This window comes from Anabas testudineus, chromosome 3 (assembly GCF_900324465.2).
Source record: "Anabas testudineus chromosome 3, fAnaTes1.2, whole genome shotgun sequence".
NCBI classification, from domain to species: domain Eukaryota; kingdom Metazoa; phylum Chordata; class Actinopteri; order Anabantiformes; family Anabantidae; genus Anabas; species Anabas testudineus.
In genome coordinates this window covers 9,206,092-9,218,639 of record NC_046612.1, presented here as the reverse complement: position 1 = coordinate 9,218,639, position 12,548 = coordinate 9,206,092, and the positions used below count along the sequence as shown (strand labels likewise).

General features: G+C 41.1%; 1 protein-coding gene across 4 annotated transcripts in view; it reads left to right on the top strand.

The window, feature by feature from the left end:
- Positions 1-12,548, top strand: part of sox6 (SRY-box transcription factor 6) — a 129,597-nt gene that overhangs the window by 33,951 nt on the left and 83,098 nt on the right. For all 4 annotated transcript variants that reach the window (XM_026378349.1, XM_026378350.1, XM_026378351.1 and 1 more), the window contains one exon: positions 11,507-11,747. In XM_026378349.1, the coding sequence (XP_026234134.1) occupies positions 11,507-11,747 (241 nt within the window). The remainder of the gene's footprint in view (positions 1-11,506; positions 11,748-12,548) is intronic.

The following is a 12,548-nucleotide window of genomic DNA, read 5'->3' as shown; positions in this document are numbered from 1 at the left end:
AGAAAAGTGAGCTTTTAATAATGTATGTCAATTTTAGAAATGATTATTGTTTTTTTATAGATGTCAAACAAGTTTTACCTCCTAACTGGATTACAGAGACATTTGTTAGAGCTTGTTATAGTACACGTGTAAAGCAGCCCTATTTTTCCCGTGTGCATTGTTAGAGGTGTGTGTACTACACGCACAATTTAAATCTTATTTTCCTGCCACTCTTTCTCTCCCTCTCTTTCACTCTCACTAGCATCTCTACACTCCATGTCTGACATACTCTCCCTAAGAGCTAAGCCTTTCAATTTAGATTTCAATTATCATGTTAGTTTTGTGATTAGACTTTAGTCCTCCAGGAATCAGACATCTCTGCTCCTCTCTATTCCACTCTATTCCACTTCCCCTGCAATCACATCACATCTGATGAATTGCGCATGTAATTACGGAAGTTATTGAAAATGCAGATCACTGCTGACTCTTGGTGTGTGGTTCATAATGCATCAACTCTAACTGTATCAAACAAGGGTCTCTGATAAAGACCCACTCTGATAATGAGAGAGGGCCAATGTATGCTATTAGTCAGAGATAACAGACACTACAAAGGATGAGACTCAATTATAACAGAGCTACAGAATAATCTGTGGGGCTCCATGTGTATATGTATGTGTGTGTGTGTGTGTGTGTGTGTCCCTAAACAACACTCAGGCAAGTGTAGGAGGTTGGCACTGAGCACAGTCAGCTCTACCATTACAACCAGCGCAGCACAGACCAGTCTAAGTGGCCAGGCAGCCAGTGTACAAGGTGTTTATGAATCAACCAACATGAAGTATTTCCCTCATGTTACAGTATGTTGCTACCATCGCCTTACACTCCATCTCATGATGCAATCCCTTAGAGCTTTTCAAGAGAGAGGAATGAAGCACTTTACAGGCACACCCACAGGAGGAGGATGTGGGAAATTTTGAAACTTTTGCTTTTAGAGAGCTTTCTTAAAATCTGGCTTGCAAGCAAAGACTAAAAGGTCTCTCATGCTATAATTTTTTTGCAATTTACTGTCAAAATACCAGAGATTTGTTACTTGCTTTTCAATAAATCCAAAACCAATATAATTTTTCCCCACATAAAGCTAGTCTTACAGGGTTTCTCAGCTCAAGTTTCATACACAATTGAGAATACAGGGAAACGGAAGAAAGCAGGTCCTGTATTTTTAGCCTGTGTTGTAGTGATGTAGCTTCCATTTATAGCTGATATGCCAGGCTAATGCTGGAATGCTGCCCTGCTGAACCAGAGAGGACGTTTTATAGACCGCAGAAACTCTGCACAACACATTCTCCAACTTAAAAACATGCAAACTAAATAGACGCTGGTTCATATTAGGCAGTGTGTAAAGTATAAGACACACAGACTACATATTTCATTAAAAAACAGATATCGCTAAAATAAGCAAGTAAAATGTAAATCAGTTCGGCTCAGATATATTTAATTGCTGAGCAAAGTATCATATGTCTGTATTTTAAGATTTGTGAGACTTGGTGACTCATTCTGTGGACATCTAATAAGTGGACCCGAATGACAAAGGCAAAAAAAAAGGAAATCCCTCCAGACTAACATACATGAGTCTGGAGGGTGCAAACATCAAAACGTAAACATTATAGAAGTGTAGCAAATATTTGTGATAAACCACTATTTGTATTATGTCATATACACACGTGTGTGTTCAATATAGCAGAGACACTTTTAGGGCCTTTTTGACCACACCCAAGTAGTTGACAAGCTCATGCAAAACACCTTCTGCAGCTCACCACCTTTCTCCTGATTGGTTATTACTGAAAATCTATTTAAGTCTCAAGAATCACATGCTCTGTAAGTCACGGACAATGGTTCTTTAAAACTTGTTGCATCTGATGTGATTGTTCTAGTTTCTTTTTGTCTGAACACCGGTGTTTTTTTTTTCTATAATGATGGGACCTGTTCATTGTGGCTATCTACTCATAATGACGCTTCCTGGTAAGTGTGAAATCAGTAGTGAGAAAACCCTTCCCACATTGTTACTTCGGTATGCATTTTACTCACAGTAGCTTAAGTGGTTTATTCATAAACAGACCATATTTGAAGTTTCCCTCTAAATGTGTTTATAGCCTCTGAACTGAAAATAGCTTTACAGCACATTAAAATAAAACCATCATTGATCTGGTATGTTGTGAAATGTAGTCACTCTTTTGTTTCCCCACATCCTGTGGTCACAGTGGCAGGTATTAGAAGCGTAGCTGCTGCTGGATCGTTTTCACTGTCATGGCTGTCTGTTATAATTAAGACTCAGAGCAGGCTTTTAGCACAAGGCACTGTGACACTTTACCCACTCCAATGTATATTATTAGGTTAATAGGATTGAACATGTTTATACCAACTGTTAGCTTAACAGGAGGTCAAAAAAGTGACTTAAACTTTGCTAAGGGGCTTACAGTGGAGCTCAGATAGCATTACACTGGCTGACTAATGGGCCTTAACAGAAAATACACACAACACATGGACTGCACTTGTGTGAATTAGTGGTCTGTAAAAAGAAAACTAAAAATTAAAGGGCACAGGACCACCGAGATTTGACTGGCCTTTACTGTGAAAAATAAAGGCCAGTTGCAAGTGCAGCGACCTTTGTCAAGTTCCAACTATTGTTTGCAGATTGGTTACACACTCCACAGGCTGTGAAAGACACATCTGCTACCTTCAGCTCAGTAGAGAACAGATAGTTAGTTAAGGGGTGTGTGTGTGTGTGTGTGTGGGGGGGGGGGTCTTCGGCTACCCTGTTGTGCAGCTCAGCTACAGTCCCTATCCTGTTATCAAATATTTGTCTGGCCTTCACTCCTTGTTTGCCTTCCATTCTGTTTGATTTGTTTATTGAAATCTATCTAAGGGGGTTTGATAAAGTTTCCAGAAAGTTGCTTTCAGATTTTTTTTTTTTGTTACATAGTGCTTATGTTTAGATTTAGGTGTTAGATGTATTTCTATATTTTTTATTGTACTTATGTTCGTAAAGATTTTATGCTGATACAAACATTTGGCCCATTATTTAGGTTTCTTTGTTTTTTGAAAAGTCACAGTAGGAACTGTGGTTTGATAATACAGGAGTATTAAATCAGATATAAAACTATATTTGTTTAATGTGTTTTTGATTGATTTCCTGATTGAGATCTGAAGGGTGGCCATGAATGTTTTGGGACAAAGGGTCTCTTTGTGTGAATGTGGCCCCAATTGCAATGGAGGTGGTTGAGGTTTGAGATTACCCGATTATTTCCTACTAGCCCAGTGAGTGAGTGAGTGAGTGAGTGAGTGAGTGAGTGAGTGAGTGAGTGAGGGAGGCAAGGCGAGCCACAGCCGTGCACCGTGCTGTGCTGAGTCTGAGTATAATGAGTGCGGTGGCAGGGAACCACAACAGAGTCGGGGCAGAGGCTGCCTGGGAACCAGAGGCCCATGGCCCGCAGCCAAACACACACACAAATCCTGCTGCACACTTGTGGCTTTTTAAGAAAGCAATTTAGTTAATGATTTCATTTTGAAGCACTGTCATGATGCATGTGTCTTCTGAGTGAGTCAGCAGATGAATAAAGAAGAAACTAACACAGAGAAGAAAGGTACCGGTAAACCCAAGCCTCCCCCGACAACCACTGAGGAAAATAACATGCAACAGAGCGTAATGTGGCATTTGTTGTGAACACAGCACAAAAATCACTTGGGGAAAAGATTGGTGAGAGGTATAGTGCTTGTGGCTCCTGCGTATTTTGCCCTGGACAAATGCAGGGAAGAGTTGAAGTACAGTATACGAGTGGTCAGACACATGGTTAGCAGCAAACTGCTGAGGCATTTTGTGTTTCAGTCAGCGTCTAATCCACTACAGTGCCCACCTCTCCGGACTGGAAATACAGCACATTTTTTCTGTTCAACCATGTCTGTCAGCTATCTGATTTTATTAGGGCTGTGTTTCACATTCATTTACGTAGGTTTCCTCTGTGCCGACCCATGAATGAAACCATCTTAGCATTTCTGAAACAGCAGCTTGTATGTCTTCTGTGAATCACATTTTTGGGCAATTACTTAGATCAGTGGTTGGGCTTCCTGGTTTTGCTCTTCAGATCTCATTTTTCTCCAGTCCCTCTCTTTTTTTTTGTATCAGCTGTCAATCACTTGTGGTAACTTTTAACCACCTCCAAACAGAGCTGGGTGCCAGCCATTCATTTAGTGCTTCGCTTTTGCTCTGCTTCTTCCTACCCAGACTGTCAGAATGACACACACTGTTGACCATGCTTTCTATTCAGCACTGGCAAATTAATTGGTTTCAGTGGTTTAAATCAGCAATCAATGTCAGTTTCTCAACATAATAAGCCTTAATCATAAATCTTTGAGGTGTGGCTTGCCTGACCCCTATTCATCATGGCTCTACTAGATGGCCTCATCTGGGTGGAGCAAATGAACTACCCCTGTTTTGATTTTCCAATTGACGTGTCACATGAAACATGGTTACTCTCTCCCCTCCCCATTTCTATGCCAGACCTTGTTCTCACAGCCCTTCAAAAAAACACACACAGACAAGTCTAAAGACAAATAGGCACAAGAAGTCCAGTTGTCACAAGAGAAGGCACATTTGTATACCTTCCCTTGTTCAAGAGCGCTCAATGAATACCATTAATTTATTCCAAGAAAGAATAAGAATAGCAGAAAGGAAAAAAACAACAACAAAAGAATTAGAGGTGGGTCCAACTGTAGCTAATGAGCTGTTGTCCTCCCAGACCCTAGAATAAGAATAGAGCAGCTTAATTACAAGAGTGTTGATGGTAATTTCCTCATTTTTTCCCCTAGTTACAGAAATCCATTTATGAGAAGAGAATAAAAGGGAACAAAACTGCTATTCTTTCCTGTAGGCATTGTAAAATTGCCAATTTGGTGACCAGGACGTGTGAAGCAATCTACATTAGGAAAAATGAAAAAGAAACACGGATAGTGACGGAGAAAGTGGCACACCATGCGTCGACACTCCAGATGTCCTAACCAAACCGGCAGTTGTACCAACTCCGTTTCTGCTGGGCACTGAAGTTGCCAATGATGACTTCACGATGGCAAGACCAAAGACTGAGGCCCACAGTTCTCCTGCCATGCATTACAATAACCCTTCCCCCACCCACCCCCACTTTCATAAACCATTCACAGTCACCAATACCCATGCTCTCTGGAAAGTTGCCTTCATAGTTAGCTATTGTTCTTATTTGGCCAAAAGTCTGAGATTGTGGTGCTTTTTAATTTTCTTTGCTCCAAAGCTTTCGTCTTTTTAAAGTCTCCTCCTTTAGAGTTGTCTGTGCACCCTATAGACTTATTGTGCATCTCTTTAGCAACTTGGGATGTATCCCTTCACTGTTGTTTGGCACCCCCCGGCTAGCTCGTCAACTCACTTTCCTGGCAACTGTGAGAGATGTTACACTCGATTTGTTGAACTAGAGCCATTTACTGCAAACTCTCCAGTGCATAGAAGAAGTTATCTTTATAAATGACAGAATGGACCTGGCCTCAATGGAGCTTTGTTTACTGTTTTACAAAAAGGGGGGCCCCACTCTATATTTCATCTGTCACCGTTGCTTTTCTTTCCTTTCGACAATGCTCGATTGTTTCCGTGAAAATTTCAGGTTCCATGAACAGGAGAATTCTGTATTATTATGTCCCTGCCAAATTCCGATCTCTGTTTTCCTTCTCCTGCTCACAAAGGGCTCATAACTTACTGTCAACTATGAGGCAAGCCACAAAGCTCCACTGTTGCTCAGCAAATAGGGTTGTGTTGGTTGATGGCTTGACTTGCTGTGAGGTTTGCTTAAGTGCAGCAACAGCAACAGAGGGCTCTATGGGAACTCCATCGCCCCAGCAGGCCCAGAGAAAAAGAGAAAGTAGAAGAATCAGAGAGAGGTGAAACAACAAGTAGCTTCTCTTTTCTCAACATTTCTTTTGTATCTCAGGCAGGAAAACAGTTTGGCTAGTGAAGGAGACTGCTGAAGGTGTTTTCCTGCTGCTGTTTGCGTTTCTCCTAGTGTCACAATATCCAGTATGCTCCTCTGCTTGAGTGATGCAAGCCCAGAAAAAAGGACAGTAGTGAATTTTTTTTTTCTTACGCATGAGTGAACTTGTGTGTGTGTGTGTGTGTGTGTGTGTGTGTGTGTGTGTCCTGGGGAACTGAGAGGCTGTTATAACATCCAGCACTGAGCTTGTGTCCTGGTATCAGGAAAAGGGCCAATGGCACAGGGGATCGAAGGAGGAGGAGGAGGAGGAAGGGGGGAGGGTAGAGGAGGAGGGGGCAACGAGGGATTCAGTGCGTGAGTGCTCATCGACCCTTCCTGAGTAGACAGACAGGGACACTTAAGCACTCTCACACCTGCATCTGCCTTTGCCTTGCGTGGGGGGCAAGGACACCAACCACGCTGTCATGGCAGCTGCACAAGTGTTTAAAGTGAGATACAAGGCAGTTCCTCTAGCAGCAGATTATTGCAAATAATTTACCCTGCAAAGTAATTATCAATGCTCTGCTCAATATGTAAAGTGTGCACTTCAGGTGGCTTGCTTAATTTGCTCTGGGTGGCTATCATCTGAGTGTAGATTTTAGCTGTGGTAACTGTGGCAGTTTCTAATAGAGAAGCCATCAGGAAAGAGTGTGAAGTGAGGATGAAGTGCTGCCGTAATTGAGTTGACTTTTTTCGGGGGAAGGTCAACAATAATGGAGGAACAATTTAAACAAATTCATTTAGACAACTCTCCAGTCACTGTACAGTAAGTTACTTAGTTGGAAAATCTGTATTTTCCCAACCATTTACTATATTTTAATATCATTATATATAATTACTTTGTCGGATAAGGTTTAAGAGATTTAAATCAATTTGTGCAGTGCTTGAAGTGACTGGTAACAAAAGGAAAAAAAAAAAAAAGAGCTCCCTTACCTGTTACGGGATTTTAAAGCTGCAAGTATTATACAATAGACAGTATATGTGTATGCACGCTAGAAATGTGTGTATGAGTGTGAGAGAGAGAGAGAAAAAGAGACTAACTGCGCTCGATATACAGCCCGAATTACGAGTTGATTATGTATCCAGAAACCTGGCTCCTGCACAGCATGGCACAATCACAATGGAGGGTGATAATTTAATTGTGCTAAACGGTGGATTCCGTGTCAATGCTCCTCCAGCTGGGAGCTGTCAGGTAGTAATATCTCATTATGGCAGGTGAAGAACCCAGAGGAACCCTACCATGACACCTGTTACAACAGGAGGAACCCCTGAAGGGAAACACACAGATGATTTTCTCTCTCTCTCTCTCTCTCTCTCTCTCTCACACACACACACACACACACACACACACACACACACACACAAACACCAACACACACTTAAACCCCCCGAATGCTTCTCCTCATCTACTTCCACCACTAACTTTAAAGCATTACTACCAGTTAGAAAAGACATTCAAGGTTATTGAAATTATATAAATTAAAAAATGTTGCTGTTGTTTTTTTAGTGTTGTGCTCTTTTAATACTTTAACACTAGAGTAACAGACTTAAGACTTTTGTCTGTCATCCAGTTATTTTACAACAATAATTTCCTTTTTCCCCTCCTCTTGTCTGTTGATAACGTGTGAAGGAAAAGGGTGTAAAATTCACCCCTGTGGGGACTTCAGCTCAACATGAAGGTGCAAGACATCAGCAGTGAGACAGACAAGAGGGCACGTGGGTGGGATGGGGTGACAGGGGACATGGTGTGGAGTTACTTATCACCATTGTCTATAAAAGGTAAACAGTGTGACAGAGCGCATACAGCAGGTGAAAGTCAGTCAGAACCTTTTATGATGAAAGTGGAAATGGGATAGCCGAGGACACATGGCACAGAGTCTGACCCCCGGGGAGCCCCGGGATGAGCAGTGCACAACACTCCTCTAATACTTGCCAATTAAGCAGAGGTTGTTTTGCGCAACGATGAAACATTATCGCAGGGAACAATTCATGACTCGAAGCATTCAGGGCTATATGAGACCGTGGCTGAAGAACTGAAGTCGTAGCCATTCGAATGTGTGCAATATTGTCAGCTATATATAGACCAGCTCTCTTTTCTATCTGACCCTCCCTCATCTCTGCCTCAGGTCTTTGTCTTTAAGGAGGAGCCACAAAGGCAGCATTTGATGCACTTGCAATTGATTAGTTTGTTTTTTTTAGCTGTCCATTGTTATTGTGTAATCAAGCACGAGGGATAGCAGCTTGTCAAGGATTCCTGTGCTACCTCTTCGGTTCACCATACTTTCTTATGTAAAATCATATTCTGAGCTTATTTTCCAGAGAAACCGATTAAATTATTAATTAAGTAAAGTTATTCCAACAGCACCAGAATACACTGTAGTTGTTCAAACTGGGCTGTTTTACTGATTTTATTCTGCGAGCATGGAGGCCAAGAGTGTAAACAGTGTTATTCTATCAGAAAATATGATCCGGTTCTCCGTGTATCCACAATACCCACATTCAGCTGAATTCTGCTTTTTTATCATCATGTGTCTTTGTTGTGTCTATGTTGATCTATTGCACACAAACCCCTTTAGATCTCAGTGCTGTGTGATCCCTGCTCCGAATATGAGGACTAAAACACCGTATGGTTGCCCTCAGATATTTTCAGAGAATTACTGCTGCACTTCCCCTTTTCCCTTTCAATAATATGAGGTAGTATTGTATGGGGCTTGTCAGAGGTGGGGGTGGGGCAGAGAGGGTTCTCGGCACTCTCTAGCTGCCTGAGAGCAAGCCGCCCCCCCCCCCCAGCACTGCTAATAAATTATTAACTCCTGCTGACAAATACTGTTATGGAGCCTGCTGCAGATCTGTTGCATTCTTTAACAAGATTGCTGTAGACACATGTTACAGGAGGATGGAGTCTCCATTGCTCCCTCTCTCCTTTTCTCTCTCCCGATCGCCTTCTCTCGCTCACGCCTCAGCAGTTTGACTGATGGCTGGAGACCAAAGTAAAAGTGCCTGAGAGACTGAATATTTTAGTGGTAAAATAATACCACTTGATTTACTGTGTAATACAAAAGCAGTGCTTTGTTTCACTCTCACACTCCATTGAGGGCGACGTGCTTGTTGCGCTTGAGGCTTGAGCTTTTTGGGTGCATGAATAAAAAATACGTCAGGATCTATGTGCTCGGCCCACACTCACCACAGACACACACACGCCTCCCCTTCCAGCCCCTCATGTATGCTCTGAACTTTGCTCTGACTTCTGATTTTCAATTAACACTACCCAATTTTGAGATCACTTTCTATTTGATATAATTACAGGAAACAATTTAATGGCTGATTAAAATTGAGGGCTGAGTCACACTAAAGACACAGTCGGCAAAACATCCAGACATAGACTCTAAAAGAAAGAAGGAGAGTCAGACAGTCAGGCACAGGTCTCACACTTCTTCCCTGCCATCTACCTGACTTGCCAGGTTGTTTGTACAGCTGCTGAGTGCCATGAGATTAACTTAGGCTACCATTGTTTAGGTCTCAACTCTGCATAGGCAGAACTGCAACTTTCAGTGTGTGTGTGTGTGCATGTGTGAGCCAAAGAGTGTGTGGTAAAGCATAGAGGCTGTTGTATTTGGATATGCAGTTCATGTTTCTGAATAATAAAAAACAGAATTATGTCTTATCTGCGTCAGCAATAATTCTCTCAAGTCTTCTGGGGTTGGTCTGCTTACTGTTTTGAAGCTTCAAACAAAACAAAAAAAAATCTCTGCTTTACATATTTAAAAGAAATATCGAGAACATCTCAAGACTAATACAATAAAACAGCTTCTGCACTACAACCTTTTAATTATAGTTCATTTTTTATATTTTATCATATTCTAGTTAGTTTTATTCTCCTCTTGCTGTCATTTACATGTTGCTTTATACTAGCTGTTAAATAGAAATAATCTAAGGCACAGACAATAACATTTCAACAGTCTGTGTACATGATCGCGTCATCTCTCATTCTCATTCTAAGACCCAAAAACGTAATTTAAAAAATTGTTTCCAAAAGAAAGCTAATCTTTGCCTATCTGTCAGTGCTCGACTCTCAGCAGAAAGTACAAGGACACAATTGCACCACGGCCTCCCTCAACCTTGGGAGTCAGTAACACCCCCCCCCCCCTCTCCAAGGCAAATTGGAGGTGGAACTAAAGTACTGTCACACTGACCCCTGTGGCTAGAACTGGAGAATGGGGCTCATGTTGGCCAGTGATGAAATGTACTACAAGATGTTACCTTAAGCATTTCTGTCACATACAAACACAGACACATAACTTCACACCCTCAGTTTGTCTTCCAGCTCCTTCTCTCTCAAACACACACAGACTTATGATACTGTAGGGAAGCCTGCACCCCAAGTAGTCACATTCTAGTTTTAATTGTCGATGTCCTGTAACTGAGAAAAATAAGCTGAACAACAGCTCAGGGAAAAGCGGATTAGGAGTGAAATAATGCTCCAACTCTCTCTCTCTCTCTCCACTTCACAACATTCGAAAGGCCATATTATCCCCTTTTTAATTTAATACCAAATGCATAATTAGATTTGCTGGCACAGTGTTTAATTTCATTCACTGTAGCACACAGGATGAGTGTGGCCTCATTAATTGTGATAGAAAGCGGAATTGGTTGTATAAATTCTGCACAAAAAAAAGAGTTGGGTTGTAAAAGAAAAAAGAGAGAAATTAGAATTAAGATGAGTTTTCTTTGCACTTGATATGTCAAATCCACTCTTTACTGTAATATTCATGAAAGCATGTGACAGATTTGTGAATGTAGTCCTCTGCTGTTGACTTTGTTTATTTTTTTTAAGCTCTTAAGTAGGATTTGTTGGCTGGGGGTACATGGTCAAACCAGAATGTGAAGAATTTCCTAATTTGATGAAGAGACAAAAGAAGACAAGGCTAGTTTTTGTTTCATGTTTGATTGCTTCCAAGCAAAATCAACTCGCACAAGGAAAAACGATACTTGAAATCAAATCAAAATTACTCAAAGAAAATAAAAAAGCAACCTTGTTTTACATTGCTGTATGCCAGGAGTTAACTTATTTGTTGAGTAGTTGTTTTTTTTTTTACATTTTATCTGGATACTAGTTCTAATGCCTGGCTGACCTACTGCCTGAGTTAACTGTCTTGGGGTTTGGGCCAGGACTCAAAAAGGCACAGTTCCAGCTTAGATCAAGCCATCCATCTGCATTAAACAAAGGATTAGAGACCCCAAAGCCAACTCAAAACTCCACAAGCCAGAGCAACTATAGACAGTCAAGTGGAGCATTCAGTTCATTCAGCATGATCTGTTCAGGTGCACACTTACAGTCCCAGTTACAGCCATGCACAATCACTTGAACACACCGGCCAAGTTGTTCATGAAATACTCAAGGAAACTGCATTCATTTTCAAGTATTAGGGATCATACAAGATATAATTTCTTTTTCTTGACTCAATTCTTGTTTTCTTGCTTTACAGCAGAGTCATGTCTTCCAAGCAAGCCACATCTCCTTTCGCCTCTGTGGTTGACGGGGATGATGCCATGAGTCAGGAGCACTTGTCTTGGGAGAAAGAGGAGAGTACTGAGGCCCATGGCACACCACAGCTGCCACTGCACAGTCTGCTCCATGGAAAAGCCCATCCCGATGAAATGCAGCCACTCAGCAGCCTACCACCAGAGAGCGATTGGGACAGCCTGGTGTCTGCCCAACAGCACATGGTGAGACACGTCAATATACTACACTAATGCTAAACCTGGATAACTACTAATGCTAATACCATTCTCAGGTTTATACCAATGTTTTTGCACAATTTAGCCCGTTTTCAACAAGTAGAAAGTACTTAACAGTGAATATGACAATCCTCCCAAACAATCCTACATTTAAATTTTATTGTTGTATTTTCCGACCTTGAATGCAGCGCTTTCAGTATAATGTAGAAATCAGCTTGTAAAGCTCACAGCGAGCATTATGTTGGGCTTTCAGTCTGCCCGTTATCATATTACAAAATACATTATAATTGTGTCTAGTGCTGCTGACAGTGAATAAAGGTAAACCTTTTACAACTTTGCTAAACCAAAAACTTCAAATAAAAGATTCTTCAACTCTAAACCATTATGCATTTCCATTGAGCAGAACACGCGCAAGATGACACCTTGGGTGTAATTCAATTTACAGATGAGAAAGACAGAGAAATACAGAACTTGGATCGCTCTGAAACTTTAGTGAATGCCTGATGGTAAAGTTTTCAGAACTTTGCTAGAATTGTTAAGTTTAAACTCAAAATCTCATTTAATTATTTTCTGATGCCTTTGTGGTAGGAATGGGATAAAAGAAAAAAGTGTTTAAATAGTTGTGAGGGGCAAGCATAAATCATAAAGTAAAAGTTTCTTTTTAACGAAAATATAATAAAGCAAAATCATTTTAAACCTGATGAATGGATGCCACTGTCTTGCCGTCCTCTCTTGGGTATTCAAGATCCAGGCACTTATTGTTCCTGATATGCACTGTACAAAGAATCT